This window comes from Mycteria americana, chromosome 1 (genome assembly GCF_035582795.1).
Source record: "Mycteria americana isolate JAX WOST 10 ecotype Jacksonville Zoo and Gardens chromosome 1, USCA_MyAme_1.0, whole genome shotgun sequence".
NCBI classification, from domain to species: domain Eukaryota; kingdom Metazoa; phylum Chordata; class Aves; order Ciconiiformes; family Ciconiidae; genus Mycteria; species Mycteria americana.
The window spans coordinates 30,414,621-30,434,633 of NC_134365.1; the positions used below are offsets into that span (position 1 = coordinate 30,414,621).

At 38.6% G+C, this 20,013-nt stretch overlaps 1 protein-coding gene across 10 annotated transcripts in view; it reads left to right on the plus strand.

Annotated features, from left to right (window-relative positions):
- The first annotated feature begins 342 nt into the window (after positions 1 to 342).
- Positions 343 to 20,013, plus strand: part of TMEM168 (transmembrane protein 168) — a 30,973-nt gene continuing 11,302 nt past the window's right edge. For 2 of the 10 annotated variants that reach the window (XR_012774334.1, XM_075493751.1), the window contains exons 1-3: positions 343 to 739; positions 5,026 to 6,292; positions 17,851 to 17,993. Coding sequence is in view for 9 of the 10 variants with exons in the window: in XM_075493751.1 (XP_075349866.1) it covers positions 5,156 to 6,292; positions 17,851 to 17,993 (1,280 nt within the window). In the remaining variant the exon portion in view is untranslated. Of the gene's footprint in view, positions 740 to 926; positions 1,010 to 1,043; positions 1,147 to 5,025; positions 6,293 to 17,850; positions 17,994 to 20,013 lie in introns of those variants that run through there. The other 8 variants (XM_075493779.1, XM_075493788.1, XM_075493824.1 and 5 more) reach the window with 8 other exon arrangements.

Consider the following 20,013-nt stretch of genomic DNA (forward strand, 5'->3'; position numbering starts at 1 on the left):
GCAGCTGTGGGGCTGGAGAGCCGATGGGAACACTGTTACAGCCCCACTCTGGCCCATGGGCACCGGGCGCGATGCAGGTCACTCTTCCGACAAGAAAATGCTGCTCTGGACTCCAGGCAGCTGGAGCAACGGAGGCCTGGCCCCGGCAAGGTGCAACACCAGCACTGCTCTCCTCTCTTCTCTCACCTTCTCACACACTCTGGACCGGACTCCTCAGTGCTGGATTCGGCCACCGGGGACAGGCCATGTTGCTCCGGATACTTCCTCTCCGCCCCAGGCACCCCCCCGCCCCGTTGCCCCTCAGTGCAGCCCCCACGGCCCCTCATAACACCACCTCCACGTAAGAGCAGAGCTCCCTTCAGAAGGGCTACAGTGTGCAATATAGCAATAACTGTTTCGGTTAAGAAAACTCTTATTCCCGCTAAAGGCGAGGATTTTTGGCATCCTTTCAGCAGAGGTTACCCTAGGCCTTGGAGGGGGCTTCCTCCCCGCCGCCAGCAGCTGCCCCCGGTCTGACTGGCGCCGCCGGAGCGCAGGCACCGTCGCACCGGCCGCCTTGTCGCCCGGGGCAGGTGCGGGCCTGGCCTGGGCGCCGCGGCGAGCTGGACTCCGGCAGCGGCCCGGGCGGCCGCGGCGGCGTTTGAGCCTTGGCGCGGCCCGTAGCCGGGACGCCTCACTCGGCCTCAACATGGCGGCGGCGCTGCGCAGGGGGTGGGAAGTTTCCGGGACGCCTGTTGAGGTGAGTGCGGGACGGGGCCGGGGCCGGGCCGCCGCCCGCGGGCAGGGGGCACGGCGGGGGCCAGCGGCTCTCCGGGGCTCGGGCCGGGCTTGCCGCGGCGCCGTGTGCATGGAGCAGGGCCCCGTCACGGCGGGGGGGGGGGGGGGGGGCGAGGGGACCCGGGCGGCCTGGCGGGCAGCCCCAGGGGGACGCGGCCTCCCCGGGCAGGCCCGGGCCCTGGCGGGGCGGGGGCCGTCCGTACAGAGCAGCTTCCAGGGGCGGCAGCTTGCGGTAAGCGGCGTCGCCCCGGCAGACCCGCGGCTGGCAGCGCCCGCTCCGCGGGGCCAAATGCCTCCGTTAAACTTCCCCGGCCGGGCCAGCCCAGCAGCTGGTGCTTCGGCCGGGTGCGCTGCGTTTGTCTGACACCGGTAATCCGCAATATGGGCTGGGTATTAACATCTAAAAACTAAGGGAGTTGTTCACCTGAGGTTTAAGCCTACTCTATTAATGCGTTAGCTAAATACGACTTTTTGCTTAAAGAAAGTCTCATGGAGTTCCTTTTTTTAAAAAAATATGCACAAAACTGGAAGAATAAAGCTGAAGGAAAGCTGGTCCAGTATTTTAGATAGGCCTCACCTGGACTTTAAATCAACTGCAGTTAAACTACTGAACCATCTTTGGGTTTTAGTTCTTTTTTCTACTTTCTTTGATAAATTATGGTAAAAACTACTTTGGAAATGCTGTTCCTTTATGTATAGGACAACTCTTGGATAGTTCAGTGTCCAAATCTACAGTTAGACTCCAGGTTTTGCTTAAAATTGTGTTTACAAAAGTTGATGAATATTTACGGGTGTACATACTCTGGTTTGGATATAAATGTGATTTGCTCAGATATGCAACTCGGATGTTGCAACCTGAAACTTTAACGCCATTATTTTAAAAAACAAACAAACACAATACCCCCCCACGACTTTGAACAGTCTTTGTCTAAACAGTCAAAGTCTTAACAGAAATGAGCAACAAATAGCTATGTTTTAAAGCACAAATCAGATACTGAAATTTCTCACTAAAATTTTCTGAATTGCTGTGTTACATTTATTTGGTAATATCTGCATGATGGGATACATTAATCATGAAAACGCTGCCTTTTCTTCTTTTCCCCGAAAAGTTGACCATGAAAACACATGGTTAGAAAAAGACTAATGATTAATAGTGTGGTTTAGTAGTACACCTTTTTGCTAATTAGCTAGAAGATCAGGCAGAGGAGGTTGCATTCACCGTCTGAGCTGTCACTTTGCGAATACTGCATCCTTGAGCACACTTTGTGTCTTTCCGCTAGGAACAGGCGTGTTCCCCCGCCGTGGCACTTGGCGCAGCACATGGGGCGGCAGCAGAGGAACTTCTCTTTTGCATTTCTCACGATGCAATGGCAGCAAAACTCCTCTTGGCACGAGCTGAACCAGTCAGAGTAGTTTTCTGTCAGAGTGGCTGCTTGCCTGCAAGGAAGTTTGCAAGGAAGTAACGATCCCACCAGAAAATAATGCAACAGTAGCAAAATTTTAAGCCAGGTTTTAGGTGGGAGCTTCCACCTTTTGCATATCAGCCAGCCTGCTGACTTCCATGAGGCTGGTGTCCAAGGGAATACGTACAGTGTTAGCCCCTTGACTTGGAGGGGTTCCAGAAAGGCTCAGGAATCAAGATAACAGGACGGGGTGGCAGATGTGCTCCAGCGTAGCAGTAGTCACATGTCAGTGCTGTGGGTTGGAAGGAGATGTGAAATCATTCCTCTATATTCAATGATCTTAAAGATCTTTTCCAACCTAAATGATTCTATGATTCTATTCGTGGTTTGAACGAGAGATAACTGTGCAGGGGAGGGCATGTGTAGGAGTTGAAATAAATGGCTCAAGTTGTCCATACAGTGAACATTGATTGTAGTACAAGAAACAGTGAGACTGTGGACAGCGCTGTGATACCTGATATATTGTCACCTGGAATACGATAGCTAACTTTGGGCTGTGTTATCTATGTGAAGTAGACAACAAATGAAAGGTTGAGGGGAACAGTAAGCATATTACCAACTGAGGGGAGAAATATCATGAGATCTTAAGCATCCAGGCAACTCAGAATTAAGTTCATATAAAACAGTAATAATAGTGAGTACTATAAAAATGCACAGTTGAAATCCAAAGAACTTTAACTTGCAACAGCATCATGTAATAACCATTTGCTTTAAGTATATGGTATGTATTCTGTTTCAATTAAACAGGGTTTTAATGTACGGTTCTTTCCAAAGTAATATCTGCAATGTTGTTAGGTATTTAACATAATTTGAAAATGTATTTTATCAAACTTAAGTAATTCAAACAATAGGATTTCTTAGGCCTATTTTGTCTCTACACCACTTAAGCTGGTTTTAGACTGGGTGTCAGTCTTCAAATCAGCCAAAGCTTATGGACAAATCAGTCAATTCACTTTTTCTTTTGTTGTTCACTGATCTAAAAAATGAGAATTTAAAAATCAAGAGAGAATAAAGTTTAAGTTTTGAGTTTCAGTCAAGGTGTCCTTGCATACTTCCTGCAGCATTTTAAATGAAAGCGGTAAGCAATAACCTAGCTCTGAGTGTTCTTGACACATCGGCTGCTCTCTCATACTACTGACTCTTCAGAAGGCTCTGCAAGATGGGTGATTAGGTAATTACTTCCAAAATGATAGATGCTTCATATGAGTCTTCTTACTTCTTGGGGATTCTGCTCATAACCTGTATAATCATACTCTTCAATAAACTTTTCATTAATAACTTTAAAAACATAAGTTATACATAAATATAAACACTACATAGGATTTCAGTAAGTTTTAACTAAGGGAATTTGGACGACTGGTTGTGCTGGGGGTTTTTGTAATTTGTGATACTTCTTAAGAAAATTAGAGACAAAAAAATACTGATGTTGATTTTCTTGTCTCTGTATTTTCTTGTGATCCACCTGTTGTTTTCTGCCTTATTCTCTCTGGAGTTGTAGGCTCTGCTTTATTTGTTTAGTGACTCCTGGTTTAGAATTTCTAGGCACAAAAGGATCAAAAATCAAAGTACATCTTGGTTCTCTTTACATGTAGTTTCCCAGAAAGCTTGGTCTCTGAGTAATTCTTATCAATTTGTCACTTATAACACATTTTGCGTACAGAACAGGGTTGTGACTTCAAAGTACAAACCTTTTTTGCCTTCAACTAGAGAGCTTTGGACTATGCCTCTGACAACCCGGGCATAAGTAGAAAAGTATATAAATACAGTGAAACAGAGATTTTCAAGGAAATAGAATTTCCTCAATAACTTTTTTGTTTCTAATTATAGCAATTAATAGTATTGCTTATGTGTAAACTCAGTAAGATTAACACCAATAGGATTACAGTGATCCTTGTGTTTCAAGACTGAGTTCAGACCAGGAAGAAGCTTATCCTGTAAAATAGTAATGATCTCCAGTGAGATCTGCCTAGCCATGTTTTCTTACAAAATTTCCCCTAAAAATATTTCTATCTGTTCCTATAGTATATTAAAAAGAAAAGCATGTCAGTTAAATGGATCTGAGTAGGGGGAGCTTATGTTCTAAATATAATATTTATCCTGATAAATTTTTTTGTTTGTTTTTGTGGGGGGAAAAAGTGGCTTGGAGGGGTTAAAATTAAGGTTTTGATTGTACATTAAGAAAAGTCTCTGAAAATGTTGTCAGATCAGTGATACATCCACGTGTCCACTCCTCTTCTGTGAAATGGAGATAATGTTAATATCCTTTTTAATGATTACTGTGGGTTAAGCTTGCTAATTGATTATGGAGTTCTTTTTGTAAAACCTGTAGCTATTTGACTACTAAAAAGAAGTCTTGCAAAGCATACTGAAAAAGTTTAGTATAAAGCGAGAACTTACCAAATGTAATGGTGAAGTAAAACAATGTTTTAGAACAATATTAAAATATTTTAGAAGGTAATGGGTATTATAGGAATATTTTGAATACCCATAGATATCCAATATAGATACCTACTGGGTGGTTTTTGTGGAAAAACTGCAGAGGCCAGGTTTGGTTTACCTTTTCCTCTTGTTCAAATTATGAAATAAGATTTATGCAAACCCCATTTTATATTGGTTTTAATAATGACCCCAGTTTGAATGACCTTTAACAACACACTTGATCTTTATTACATGTTTTTTAATTTAGACGTTAAGCTCCTTGGTGAGAAAGGATACGTCATGTTTATAGTGTGTACAATTAAAAGGAATTATTTGCCACTAACACTTCTTTTAATTCTTCTTCCAGGACTTCAGTGATTCTGGACCACTGTTACTGAAATGATATTACAGAAGGTGGCGATTGCATTGTGTTTGTTGGATGAAACCCAAATATTTACTTTCAATCAAGTGGGTAAAACCCCCTAACTGCAGTTTACATGTGTAGGTCACTGCGTTACTGTGTTAGTCATTGTCTCTATGCAGCAATGACAAGGCTGGAAGAAGCAAACAGAGAAGTGAACATGCACTCATCAGTCAGATACCTTGGCTATCTTGCCAGAATCAACTTACTGGTTGCCATTTGCATGGGCCTTTATGTCAGATGGGAAAAAACTGCGGATGCACTGATTTTGGTAATATTTATTCTGGGGCTCTTTGTTCTTGGAATTGCCAGCATACTGTACTACTATTTTTCAATGGAAACAGCAAGTTTGAGTCTCTCCAATCTTTGGTTTGGTTTTCTGCTTGGCCTTCTCTGTTTTCTTAATAATTCTGCCTTCAAAACGGATGTGAAAGAAGAAGCTACTAAATATTTGCTCCTTTCTGCCATTGTTTTAAGGATATTATGTGCTTTGGTTGAGCGGATTTGTGGTTGTATTCATCATCGACCGACTCTGCTGACAACAGTTGAATTTTTGGAGCTAGTTGGATTTGCAATTGCCAGCACAACTATGCTGGTAGAAAAATCTATGAGTGTTATTCTGTTGGTCACGGCTTTGGCTATGTTGATTATTGACTTACGTATGAAGTCTTTTTTGGCAATTCCAAATTTGGCAATTTTTGGAGCCATTGCATCCTTACTCTTTTTTCCGTCACTGCAAATCCCCACAAACCCATTTGCCTTGGCCTGTTTCTTCAGCTGCCTGATTTCAGATCCCCTTCTCGACGTTTACTTCAGTGGACTTTCAGTTACTGAACGATGGAAGCCCTACTTGTACCGTGGTAAAATTTGCAGAAGGCTTTCTGTCATCTCAGTTGGAGTCATTGAACTAATCTTTTTCATTCTTGCAGCCTTTAAACTACGTGATTTGGATCTCTGGTATTTTGTGATACCGGGTTTTTCTATTTTTGGAATTTTCTGGATGATTTGTCATGTGATTTTTTTTATAACTCTTTGGGGATTTCACACAAAACTAAATGACTGTCACAAGGTATACTATACCCACCGTGCAGAAAACAACAGCCTTGACAGAGTTATGGCATCTAAAGGAATGCGTCACTTCTGTTTAATTTCTGAACAGCTAGTATTTTTCAGTCTTGTCGCGACTGCTGTTTTGGGGGCTGTTTCTTGGCAGGTAAATAATAATCTCTGTATCTCGATCTCCCTCTTGAGAATGCTCCTGAGAATTGTCGACTCCTTAAAATTTCTGTGACATTTGATGGTGTCCTGTGGCTCAGCAATTCAGTGTTGGAACACTTGGTTTTGCCAGCATGCTCTTCGACTTTAACACCTTGTGCTGCCTTAAGGCAGCTGGAACTCACCAGCTTCCTTATGTGGGCAGAATGGGAAGAGTTAATGCTTCCAGGGCAAAAGTATGCAAAGTATTTTAAGTTTACCTACTTAGGAAATTATTCTGCTTTTGAATTCATTGTGCCATAAATTTTGTTTTCAGAGTAGATCATAGTGTTGAACCCCAGTAATGCACGCTACATGGAGGGCTTTTCTTATGGACTATTTTAATTGAATCAAGGCAAATTCATGTTTTAAGAATGTATTTTTCAGTAATTTTGCTTTGCATTTAACCATTAATACGGAGTTAGAGATCAGCTGAGAAACTGGTAAATTGTTGGTATAGCATATGCTCTAAGTGTCTTATTTTCAAATCTGGTTATGCACCACAGGATATGTCCTCTGAAAGACCAGTTCTTAAAATCACACAGCGTTCTTTGACTTTTCTTTCCATATCTGAATTAAGGACCTTGTCTTTTCTTTAGGAGAAAACATACATTTCTCTCAAAATGTTTGTTCAGTGCCCAAGTTAAAGTACATGGTGTGTTGTCACAGTTGCAGCAGGGTGAAAAGGGAGTTTGGTGTCTGTTTTCTTTTTTAAGTTGATCTAAAAAAAGACAACAATCATTTTTCTACCCATGCATCTCTTAAATGAATCACATATATATATTATACATATATTCAAATTATATATTATTTATGGCACATCCAGTTTACAAAATGTCTCTATAGTGTCTCCAAAACATTTTGCTGCCCATTCCTGCAGACTTTCTTAGATTAAATAACCTTGTAGATGAAAGGTGTTAAAGAACTTGGTGGAAAAGGAAATTGACAGTTATTTTGTGAGGTTTTATGTGTTCGGATTTTTGTTTGATTTGGGTTTGGTTTTGTCTTTTTTGTGTGGTTGTTTCTTTTTTTTGTTTTTGCATGAAGATCGTTAGAGGTTAACAGACAAGCCTGGGTAGTTTTGCTTGCTCTTTGGAAAAGTTATCAGTATGCATACGTATAGTGTGTGGGTTTGCAGAAGGGACTAAAGGAAGAACTACAACCAAAAAGAAGTAGAGGAGAAAAATCCCCAAAATGTATTTACAGAAAGTGAAGGTGCTCATGCACTGAAAGAAATGGGAAAGTGGTTTGGGAGACAGACACCATAAAGATGGAATATCAGCATGCTAATATTTCTAACTTCCATACTTTTTCATCTGAAACTTGGGTGACTTTATCAAAATGCAAGTCTTTAATTTTTATATGCTAGATGACTGTTTTTCAGTAGAAGCCATTTTTTACCATCTCTATCAGATAGTCTTATTAATTTCTCTATCTTTGCTCTCCTCCTTTAACATCCTGAGACACATTAGTTAATAATTACATAGTTTTAAAATTACTTGGATGGAATCACTCCACCTAGTTACACCTAACAAAGCAGTCAGAACAAATCAAGTGCGTAAATTGTCCAGATAGTCAGTGGAGAGAGGCAGTTTGTTTTGGTGGTGCCCAGAGCCTGTCTGTGAGGAGTTAACCATGAGACTTGGACAGGATCTCCTGCTGTAGCCCTTCAGGGGAAGGGCTCCCTCTCCCCATGTCATCTGTTCAAAGCACACAGGCGCTTCCTTTAGAACTGCTTCATTACTGCAAGCTGTCTGTGTAAGGAAGGAGGATTGGATTCACACTCATCTTGTTACTTTTTTCTCTTCACATTGATTGATAATTCATTGTAATTTTTTTCTGTCTCTGTCCTCTGCCCCAAAATAACTGCAACTGTTAACATGTCTGATAATTTTCAGGCCTCTCTAATTCTGAAGAAGTGCGGTTGTACTGTGGAATGACTTGTGCAGGGCCATTCACAAGAAGCAAACTGGCAATGCGTCTGAAATTGTAGTATTTTTTATTGGCTAATTTCAATTTGTAGCATCCTATGTGTAAATAAGATAAGCTGTTGTTCATCACCTCTCTCTGATAGGTTGCGTATTTGCCTATTCAGTGGGAAAAGAAGTAATTGTGGTGGCAAAAGTGAAAGGCATCAGACCAAATACTTCTGTTTGTCAGGAAATCAGGTTTTTTCTTATAATAATTTATTTTTAGTAGATAATTACATTTACATTTCTTTTACTATGTTTATATTTCTTTCATCATGTATTTATAGTAATGAATTAGCTTAAGATTATGAATGCAGTTGTCTCCAACTAAAATAATTTCTACTTCAGAAGATGTTGTGATGTTTGCCTTGCAGATCACTGTGCCTATTCCATCTGTTGTCAGAAAACAAAATATTTTATCAGACCTGGCCAGAACATAATTTAATAAATGGATGTATCATTTATTATAGTGGTTGCAGGAAACTGTGGCCTTTTCTGTATTTTTCTGGATAGTGTCAGGTTTCAAAATAATTAGAAGTAAGAAAGCAATGATGCATAAGCACACAATTTATTCTCTTGCAGGGCATTTGTTTTTTTCTAGAGGTTTAAGGAAACTAGTATTTTTTCTTCTTTATAGGGGGAATTCCAGGCCTCAAAACTCTACTTTAGAATCCTTTGCTGGATTTTTGAGTCTGCTGTTTCAGGAGGTCTAACAAGCTCAACAGTAATGCAGAAAACAAGATTCTCCAGTGAATACATACTTTCCTTATGGTGATTTATATGTATTGTAACAGTTAAAGAGACAAATCAGACTGTTAAAGAACACTCTCTGCCTTTCCTCTTCAAAAAGTGGAAGTTATTGCTAAATACTTAGTGGGTTGGGATTTCAGGGTTTTGTTTGGGTTTGTTTTGTTTTTAAGAAAACTTTGCTGCAGAAAAAAGCTAGTGACATCAGTGGTAGAAAGAGATCCTAGGGCTGTGTTAGATCCCTTTCCGTCAAAACATCAGCTTAATGTTTATTAGTGGTCAAAAAAGCAAATTAAATATTGAGAATTATTAGGCAAGGACTGGAGCTATCCTTATGCCACTGCATAAATCTGTAGCTTCCATATTTTGAATAACGGTGCAATTCTTACTTGCCATCCTAGAGGTAAGAAAACAAGGAAAGATTCAGAGAAGGGCTACAAAATTCATTATAGACTTGAAACAGTTTACATGGAGGGAATGAATAAACAAGGATGCTTCAGTCAGGAAAAGAGAAAACTAAGTGAGAATATGATGAACATATAAAATATTATGTGTGATGTGGGAGAAGGTAAACAGTAAGAGACAATAAACGATCAGTTTTAGTGCAAAAGTTGAGGGGAATCAAGTTGGCAAGAAGCAGGTTGGAGGCAGACAGATGGGAATAGTTCCTCATACAGCGCTGAGTTAGCTCTGAGGCTGTGTATCGTGGCATGCTGTGTGTGCTGAGCGGTTGCAGAGGCTCAGGAGGAAGCTGGACAAGTTTATGGAGACAAATTCACTGAGGTTTACGTACTATATGGAAACCACGTCTGGCTCAGGAAGTCCTTGAGCCACCAGTGGTTGGAGTACTCAGGAAACGTATGTACTTGGTCTGTCCTTAAGTCTTTCCTAGGCATCCATTTGGCCTCTTTGGAGACAAGACATTCTTCTAGATGGACTTTTGGTGCAGCCTAATGCAGCTACTCTTACATCTTATATTATGGATTTTTTTTTTTTACTTAAATGTTCAACATATTTTTTCCTTATATCCTTAGGAATGCCAAGTATTTCTCAGTCACCAGTTCCTGAAAATGTGTTTGTGCTTTTTAAAATTATTTAAAACATTTTTCATATATGTAAGATTAACAGTTTTCAGTCCTTGCAGCTTGCAGTTTGGGACTTATGTTGTCATTTTAGTAAGTGCTAATTATATTTGAAATCTGTTAAGTGTCACCTAGAAGGTGAAGCATTTTTTATTTATACCTTTCCTCACTCTGAAGGTGTACTGAAAGCTTGTCTAATGATACTGCATTTGATAAGAGAAGTGGCTTGAAATCGCTTCATGGTCTGCCATTTGACCTCCTATATAATGAATAGAATTGGCTAAAAACCTAAGCCTCGGAAAGGTACTTCCTAACAGTCAACTATAAATAATTAGCCCTAGCATATAAAAAGTCTCGCTCAGCTGTGTGTGTTAGGTTATAGCCAGAAATGAGGTGGTGGAGGGGAGGGGTTCTGTTTCATGGAAAACTTTGTTACAGGCACATTATATATGCCCTTTTAACGTTTTTAATAACTGTAATATCTGTGCATCATATAAATCTCAAGTGTATGAAAGGTCAAGACCTAAAGAGACAGTTGTCTGCTAATTGGTGGCTAGAAGTATCCTATTTGATTAAAATTGCCAGAAAAATAACCAATCTCCTTTTGTGGAAAGGCTTTTAAAGTGAGGTCGATTAACTCGCTGTTGCACACACTGTGGTTTTCTGACTCATGCAGAACTGTTGAGGCTGGAAGTCATGTTAGCCAAGGACCTTTCTTTAAGGGGAGCTTAGCCCTTGTAATAAGCCAAGGGTTGAAAGTCTCTGTTCCTGATGCTATGGTATGTGCTTAGGAAGAACTGTGGCTTCTGAAAGCAGAATCTCTCTCTGACAGATCAAGCTTTAAATGTGAAGAGCAGAATTGTCAGGTCTGCCTGAGGCTGGAGGTTGAACTCAGGAAGCACAAGAAATGTAAAAGTAATTTGTTAAAGCTGGTTGCATTCAAAAATGGAGTCACAGCTTTTCAGCGGGGCTTGTTTCAGCTGGGACATGGTCTGCTTCTGAGAATAATCCCTGCATTAGCTGGAGAGGAAAGACACCTTGCCTTGTTGGTAGAAATACATTGACGTTTTCCTTGCAAAATCTGCAGGAAGTGTTCTGCACCTGCCTTTACATTTGTGTGAGTAATTTCAGTCAGATCAATAGACTTTTTAACTCCAACTTACTCATTTTAGCAATTACTCATGTGCCTGTCCATAATTAGTCCCTGGGATGGGACAAGATCCAGAAGAAGTCATGCAAATTACTTGGGCATTACTTCTCTCAGAAGCCAATAAAATGTTGAAAAATTTGGAGATGGAGGTCTTGGAATTTGCAAGCAAAGATCTTGGAAAGGTTTGGAGGAATCTTTTTTTCAGAAATTTAAAATCAGATTTTGTTAAGTGCTCTATGCCAAAGTAACAGTACAATTTTTCTGAATTACTGGCCAAAGAGAATTATTATCCCTGGAAGACCTGTATTTAATATTACCAAGAGAAAAATTAACTATGTCAGAGACAGGTAAAGTAATGGAATGAAGTACTTTCAGTACATTATTCTTGTTTTTAGTGAATTTTATGGGTTAGTAAAATAATAGTCTTCATGATATGCATGAGTACTTGTACTTAGATGAACAGTACTATTGAACTCAGATTATTCATGGAAGAAAAGTTAGGTTATGTATGAGTATTTTCTTGTTTTGGGGAGAGTTAGTGATTTTGTAGTCTTTATTGTGGTGTGATTGGCTGGTGTTTCTTAAAAGCACAGTTTACAATGCCTTAATAAAATTGAAGATGGTGACTTTTTTAACTTCTCCAAAAACAAGATTATTTTCTGAACAATAACAGGTTTTCTAAGTAACCTCTATATTTACCTGCACATACTTTTGTTAACATCACAGATTAAATAGACTGGATATGATTTGCATTCAGAACAGTTTTCTCCTTCATTTTCCCCTCCTTTTCTTCCTGACTTGTATTTTTAATCCAGTCCTTGCTTGTCCAGTTATATATACCACCACCCCCCCACCCCCACCCCCCCCCCCCGAGGCTCTGCAGCACCCTCTGGTCTCTCTCCATATTTGCTCAAATAGCCATTCCACTCCTGCTTTTTCCCCCCCCCCCCTCTGTCTGGTTATCTTTAGTTCCCCCCCTTTCTTTTCCTCAGTCAGTTTTTCCCCTCCTTGCCAATTTGACTTGCATATCTGTGCCTCGCTATTTCTTTATAGACTTGTCTGTATGGTTTCTTGTGCAATAACATTATTCCTGCTTTCCCAACTGTTTCATCATCTCTTAAGCTGGATCTTAAATCCCCCTTGCTTACTGGTCATCATTTCTTCTCAAACTCACCCGCTATCCTGTCTATTTTTGCTGCCCATGTTCCTCTCTGCAGTAGGTGCTCAGCCCTCCTTGGCTCTCTACCTCTCCAGTCCTGTCCCGAGGGCTGCATCAGGTTGCCTGCTCACATCCGCAGTGGCAGCACACCTTGCTGCTGTCGCCACCACTTCCAGAGGCCCTAGGTCATGATGTGGATTTCTGGTGACAAGAGAAAGGAATTATTCAATGTTAGTCTAAAGAATCTGATCTATGCGTTAAGCTTTGCTGTCAAGTCTCGTTAATTCCAGAATTCAAATTTTTATATTAAAAAAACCCCCAGAAATCCATTTAGAGTGCTTTTAATTTGACAACCACTTCTGCTTTTGCTGGGAAAAATGCACGTAGACTAAAGCACAGGCTTTCCTGTGGTTAGAACAGGAGTCAGGGATGGGAAACATAACACATTAAATATATCTGCCAGTGAACATGATGACTATTTTCTGCAAACTGTTTTCTAGATTTTCTCAGGGCTGTTTTAATAGTCAGAAGTAACGGATTATTTATTTTTCTCTAGAGACTATTATTTCACTCAATGATTTGTTATAAGGCAGTTTCCTCTGGTAGTTGATCTCCATTGTAACTTTACAAATTTTGTCTTTAAGCTTCTTTTTACCTGTAATATACATATCTTGTTTTCATTTGGAATAAGCTATCCATCAAATATTTGTAGATTACTTATCACGTGATCCTTTTTCTCCTGAGCCTGCTCCATCATGGAGCATATACTTCTTTGTTTTTGCAGAATCACTGCAGAGGAGCTAAGCAGAACTGTTTATTTTATATTTACTTTGTGTGTGTGTGTATGGATATATAAAAATAGGTAAATATTATTCAGCTTGGATAATGGAAAGCAGGGCAGAATATTTGCTTGGAAATACACACCGACATCTTTGTAAGCATCCTCAGTTGTTGGTCTGTTACATAGAATTTCGGGCAGCCTGCTCTAGGCGGCCCTGTGTGAGCAGTGGGTTGGACCAGACGATATCCAGAGGCCCCTTCCAACCTCAACCACTCAGTGATTTTGTGATCATCTTAGTTGACATATGTTTAGTAATTTATTTCTATTTTAATCAGAAGGGATCTTCTATAGGTCTTCATAACTGGCTTCCAATTTAAACTAATGTTTCTTTTTTTTTTTTCTCTTCCTCCCCGTTATTTTCATCAGTCACATGTCAGTAATGCTCCATTGTTAAATACACTTCCAGAATTGTTCCACTTCCAACAGTGGTTTATTCCTTGGGACTGGAGTTGTCCTATCCACGAATATAAAATTATATACCTTGGCTGTAAAATACCTCTAAATTCTTCTGGTGTTTTAACAGTTACACTTAACAATAAGTGTTGCTTGAAAAGCTAAAGAAAGTGGAAAGATAATACTACTGGTGAATCTCACCGATCTTTTATAGTCTGTCATTTCAGTCATCAGAGGCAAGAAGTAATTTTTTTTACGTTTTCTACATTATTTGAAATGAGAACACACTATGTATTTCCTAAATATTAATTTAGAAGATGATAGACAAAGGCAAAAAACCCCAAAGACTGAGAGATAAAATGGCTTCTCGTGTTTTCAGTGGAATTGCCGAGATGGTCCCTGTCTTCTGTTTGCTTTTTGAGCAGTCTGTCTGGAATCAATGGGCACTTGGAGTACAGGGATGTACTGCAGGCTGAGATTGCCAGTGCAGTCGAAAACAGAATGAAAATGGGTTGAACAGATGAAAGAACAAAATCCCTTTCTGGCTCCGCCTAAGCAGCCATGGCCATCTGCTCCATTAAGGACCAGTCATCAAATCTTTTGGATTTAGTAAAGCACTGACAGTCTCCACCTGGCATTTTAGCTGTTTTCTTAAAAGAGATACCTATCTTCAGATTTACAGTGATTACTAACTTAATTAGATAGTATTTTTTGCTATTTCAAGTTCTTATAGTTTAGGTTTTTTAAAATGCCACCAGTCATTTTTTGCAGAGCTGAATTAAAATATTTTATTTTCTTACTATAGAGCTGCTCTAAACATCGTTAATCATTTTTATGTTTGTTAGTGATATATTTCTTCTAAATCAAAACTGTTGAGAAAGTGCTGACAGCAAGTGCCAGCATCTCTACATTACATAGATGTCTATAAATGTAAAATATCCACACTAACAATGCTTTCCGACTCCATAGCATAAGATGGCCACTAAATGAAGGCAAAGTTGAAACTTCAGATGGAGCTGAGTTGATTCATAACATTATAGAGCATATTGCCCATTCCTCTTCAATATTCGGTACAAACTCAAAGCAGGATACAGAGCAAGATGGATCACTGAGATGATCCTTACAGTTTCTGTGTAGGATCCTTATCTCACAAGTACTTCTGAATTTTCTTTCCAGTATCTTCATATTAGTAGGAGTACTTTAAACAGTTAAACGTAAATATTTTTTAGAAGTCAGACTCAGAAGTTTGGTGAAAACTGTTAAATCTTTGTGATGATCTCAAGTTGTGCTGTTGCAGAACACTGTGGGCTTAATAACTTGCATGTGTTTAGGGGATTGGGGAAATGCAGGGAGTGTTTAGAACAACATGGCATGTTATAAGAAAACCTCTACAATAAAATTCATATAAAGTAATAATATAATTGTATTCTTTAGGGTATTATGATTGCTGTAGTTTTTATGGGCAAATGTGTTTTTTATTTTGTAATATGTTCACTGTGATCAAAACACTAATGCAATGTAAGAGCAGTTTGCTCTAACAAGATCTAAGAAAAGTCGTATGTATATATGTCATATTTATATATGATGGAAAAGCTGGATTTGTCTTAAAAATGCATTATAATACTTCCTGGTCCATGCATTCAGTCTTTCCAAGGCTTAGAAAATCCTCTAATTAACCGATCATGAATAAGAAGCTTTTCCAGACGAGGCCTTTAATTTTGGCAGGATCCAAGTCTTCCTTTTTTTTAAACTTAAAGCAAACTATCCTTCTTGTATCTATAACTGCAAAATTAAGTCTCCAAATCTTGAAACTCATTTAGCTAGAGAGCTCCACTATTTCATCGAAGTCTTATATTTTACGAGGTTTATATAGAATGAAAACTAACCAAATCTTTGTAAGTTTTTATTGCTGCTGCTCTGAGTCTTTTTCATTTTCTGAGTGTATTTGGAAAACTGAGCAACAAAAATGAGCACTTTCTGCTGATACATTTGGAAAAAAAAATTGTCTTAGTTACAGGATTTTTTTCTCCTTATTGTCAACAAAACAAGTTGAGGTTGCACCATAATTGTTACAGCGTTTTAAGCTTTCCTGTCTTCTGGTGATTTCAGGTAATTGTATTGATTTGTGGGAAATTATTCTGAAAATCCTTATTCTCTGACACAAAACTCGAGAATCACTATGTGCATGCTTCTTTGTACTTGTCCTAAACATCAAATTACATTATACCACGTGAAATCAGATTACAGTATTAACGCTAGCATTATCACCTGTTAATGGACTTGTTCTATCAGAACCAGTTTTGTAGCTCAAATGTTAGCAAGTCAATGAGCATATTAATTGCACTTTTGTGATAAGGTGTGCAGGGCTGTGGGTAAAGGGAAGCTCTCCGTGGTTGTCCTGTAACATGGTTTGATATCTGCTCAGTGTCATGTCCTCATGTCCTTGAGAGCTAGAAGCTAAATAAGTAAACTTTTCATTTGTCATTAATTATATAAAGCATAGTAGGAGCTGGTTTATACCAGTTTAAACCACTGGTTTAAACCACTAGTTTTATAGTGGTTTCAGATGTTGGAATTTGAGAATAATGCTATCAGTTAACACTTACCAGTTATTTGAAAATGGTGTTATCAGTTAATAATGCTATCAGTTAGTTATCAGTTCATATCAGATTCTGATGTTTATTTGTGGTTAGAAGTGTTGCTGTCACCATTTCAAGGACACATAGGTGAGATCCTTCCATCCCAAGTATAATGGGACACTTTTTAAAACCGGGATGGGTAGCAAACAGTATTCTTCCTTAGGGCAGGAAACACATTAGATGGGTAAAGCTGTTCTTTCAGACTGAGTCATGTAATTTTTATGTGTTTAAAAACTGAGTATAGTTGAGTTAGTGCCATGTGCCAACAAGAACTCAGGTGGTTTAGGTGTAATTTTTTTCAGTGTAATTTACTTTCCAGATTATTAATAGCTTTGTCTATATGTTAAGCTGAACTATCAGTCCACATCAAATCACTGAGTGTGAAACAATAAGGCAATATCCAGATTTTCAAAAAACATTAATATTGTAGATTTATGCAAAGAGGGCAAATAAAACATAGATGTAGTCAGAGGCCACAGGACTCTTCTCAAGACAGAAATCTGTAGCTATGAATTATTTCCTTTCCTACATAACAAACATTAATATTTAATAACTGCACCATGGATATCAAAGTTCTTGGTTAATTATATATTATAATACTGTTTCTACCTTTCCTAAAGCATTTAATGCCTCATTAAACCCATTCACATCATATTAAAATAATTAAAATGAATCTGTATCTGTTCTGCCTCTCACTGGCAGCTGGCATTTCAGAAGTCCCTTTTTATTATAGTGGTACTAGTGGCTGAGACTTAACTTTTGAAACTTCTTTTTTTACAGAAATCATCTATGTATCAGTGAGTGTAATCTTTTCCAAAACTGCTTTTTACCTACAAAACAGGAAAGCTCAATGTAGGGTATTAGCTGTGTGAATGCTACAAAGTCCTGTAGTGGATGTCCCTTCTCATCTGTTATCTGTGTAGCTGATAAAGAATTGTCTTTTTAATTGCAATGATGTTCATAAATGTTCTCACAAGTCATTTTTTGTGCAATAGATAGTATTCCACAAAGAATATTTTAAAAACTCTTGGCGTTAAAAAGCAAGAATAGTTAAATCTGTATTTTTAATGATGCAATATAGTATGCTATTATCTGATGCTAGGTACATAACATTCTGTGTTGTACTTTACTGATTAAGGCCTGATCCTGCAGATATTTACAGATGTACTTATTTTATGCACATAAATAATTTTGTGATGTTTGATTTTCCTGCTTAAATGTGTAAAGCTAAGCTATGATCAGGGCTTTTAAACCTAAGTCCTGTACTGTTAGTGTTTTCAAATGCATTCCTTTCAGAAGAGTGATCCCTGCTTACCATCCACCTTCTCCCCAAACCCCCAAATTGGCCTTTCATTTGTCTTTAGAGTACTTCACTGTGTAATATGTGGAAAAATAAGTATACATTACATACAATAACTTGCATGTTTCAGGACCCAATTATGTTTGATCAAACACAGGGAATTATTCATAAAACCGTAACCAACAGATAGGAGGGATTTTTCATGCAATACCTAAATCTCTCTGTTTTCTTTTTAGCCAACCAATGGGATCTTCATGAGTGCATTTCTCATCGTGTTACCTCTGGAGTCCATGGCTCATGGGCTTTTCCATGAGCTGGGAAACTGCTTGGGAGGAACCTGTGTTGGGTATGCTGTTGTGATTCCCACCAACTTTTGCAGGTATAGTTACCATGTATTTCAGCTTCACAGTAGTGTAAGTGTACTGTTAGCTCGTAGAGGCAATGCAGTGCTGTTGCTTGTATTTTTCAATAATTACATACAAATTTGAATAATAGGCAGATTTTGTATTTTTCCTTTTCCTCACCTTCCAAAAAGAATGAGTAACTACAACTCTACCTTTTTATATGTATTTAATTTGCTTTTAGAAAGCCAATGAATGCCTTACGGACCAGTCATGCATAGGCACATTCCACAGTCTGTATCTCACGCAAAGGAGGATTGCGGCATTTGACTGAGTGCAGATACATTATAACAGGAAAACTATTAAACCAAGATTAAACCACTATTAAACTATTAAACTAGATCAGTTTAAAACAATTTTGAATTCTATTAAATGAGATGGTGTCTACATTTAAAGGACATTGAAATTGGATTTGCGAGTAGACTACGTGTCAGTTATTGGTATTGTGAATTTACAGCTGATTTTATTTCAATGTAAATGTTACCATATGAGAAATGCTTGGGGGTGGAGGGATTGTACTATTATTATTTGCCCATTTGTGTGTTTTTCTTATAAGCTTTAAACTTGCAAATGCTACTTTAGCTGTATAATTAAAATTGTGCACGCACAATTTTTTTTATAAACAATAAACAAGAACTATGTCAGTTATCTATCTACCATCAGAGTTGTAAGTTGAAATGAGAGGCTTCAAAATAGAACTGCCCAATTTATGAAAACTGCCCAGCTTGCAGTATGTGTAATGGATTCAGTTGACAGGGAAAAAAATTAACGGGCAAAGAAACAGGAGGTAGTGTGCTGATCTTAGATCACTGTATCTTAAATAGTGTAAAATACTGTAAAAACAAATTTTCTGAGCTTTGATCTACAATCTTCAGCTGTGCACTCTTTTAAAAAAATCCATGTAGTCAATTATTGTTAGGGATTAAAAAAATACATTTTCAAAATTTACATTACAATATAAATGAATTATTTTTGTTTCCATGGCAATAATTTAATTCTTTCATTGTATGATATTATTCTGGCTTTGGCAGTTCCCTCTAATTTCTGAGTGAATGAAATACTCTTGAGCAACTGTTTAGGACCTGACGGAACTAAACTTCCTTATTAACAAAGCTTGACTGTTTCAGTAATGGGCCCAGTCTTCGCTTGCTGAGACAAACAGTAATGATGATGTGTTCAGTATAATTGTAGCAGTGGAATGTTAGCCTTCTTGAAGGCACTAGACAGGTGAGGAAGTGCAAAATTTAATTAGCTAGACCAAAAAAGAAATCAGGTAGCTTTACACACTGACTTGCAAACAAAATACATGAAGGATACATACATACATACATAAATACGTATAAAAAACAGAAGTCATATTTTGTATTAGTAGAGTAAGACCATTTCTGGTCTATTTTCATCCACAAAGTCTGTCCATTGCTCAGGGAACCCAGGAACCCTTTTGTTATATATGCATATTCTCACACACACACCCCCACACCCACACCCACCCACCCACCACCACCACCACCACCACCACCACCACCACCTATATATGTGGTTTGTTCCAGGTCTAGTTTGTAATTTTCTTAGAACTTTCACTTTCTAAGCGGTGAATACCATCATCTGAAACATATTTCTTATGCTGAAAGATCAGCATCTGAACAGCACACACAAGTAAGAATTACTGTATTTGTACGAGTACCATATTGAGTAAAGGCTAGTTTGGAACAGAGATATTCAGAATATCTGAGCAAAATGTGTACTTGGATTTCTCTTTAGTCTGTTATTGGAAACTAGTTTGCATGATGTTTTGTGCAGACTAACACTCATTCTCCCTGCGCTTCTTTCCAGTTGTGTGTGAACAAATGCCTGTCTGAAGGCAGCGCTCTGTCAGTGGGACTTAATGAAATCGTTGAAGCCCCACATGTTCACATCACAGCTCCCCTCTCTCTCCCTCTGTCTCTCAGCTGCAGGAATAGCATGGAGGTGTGTAAGGACTATGCTTTGAAGTGAAGA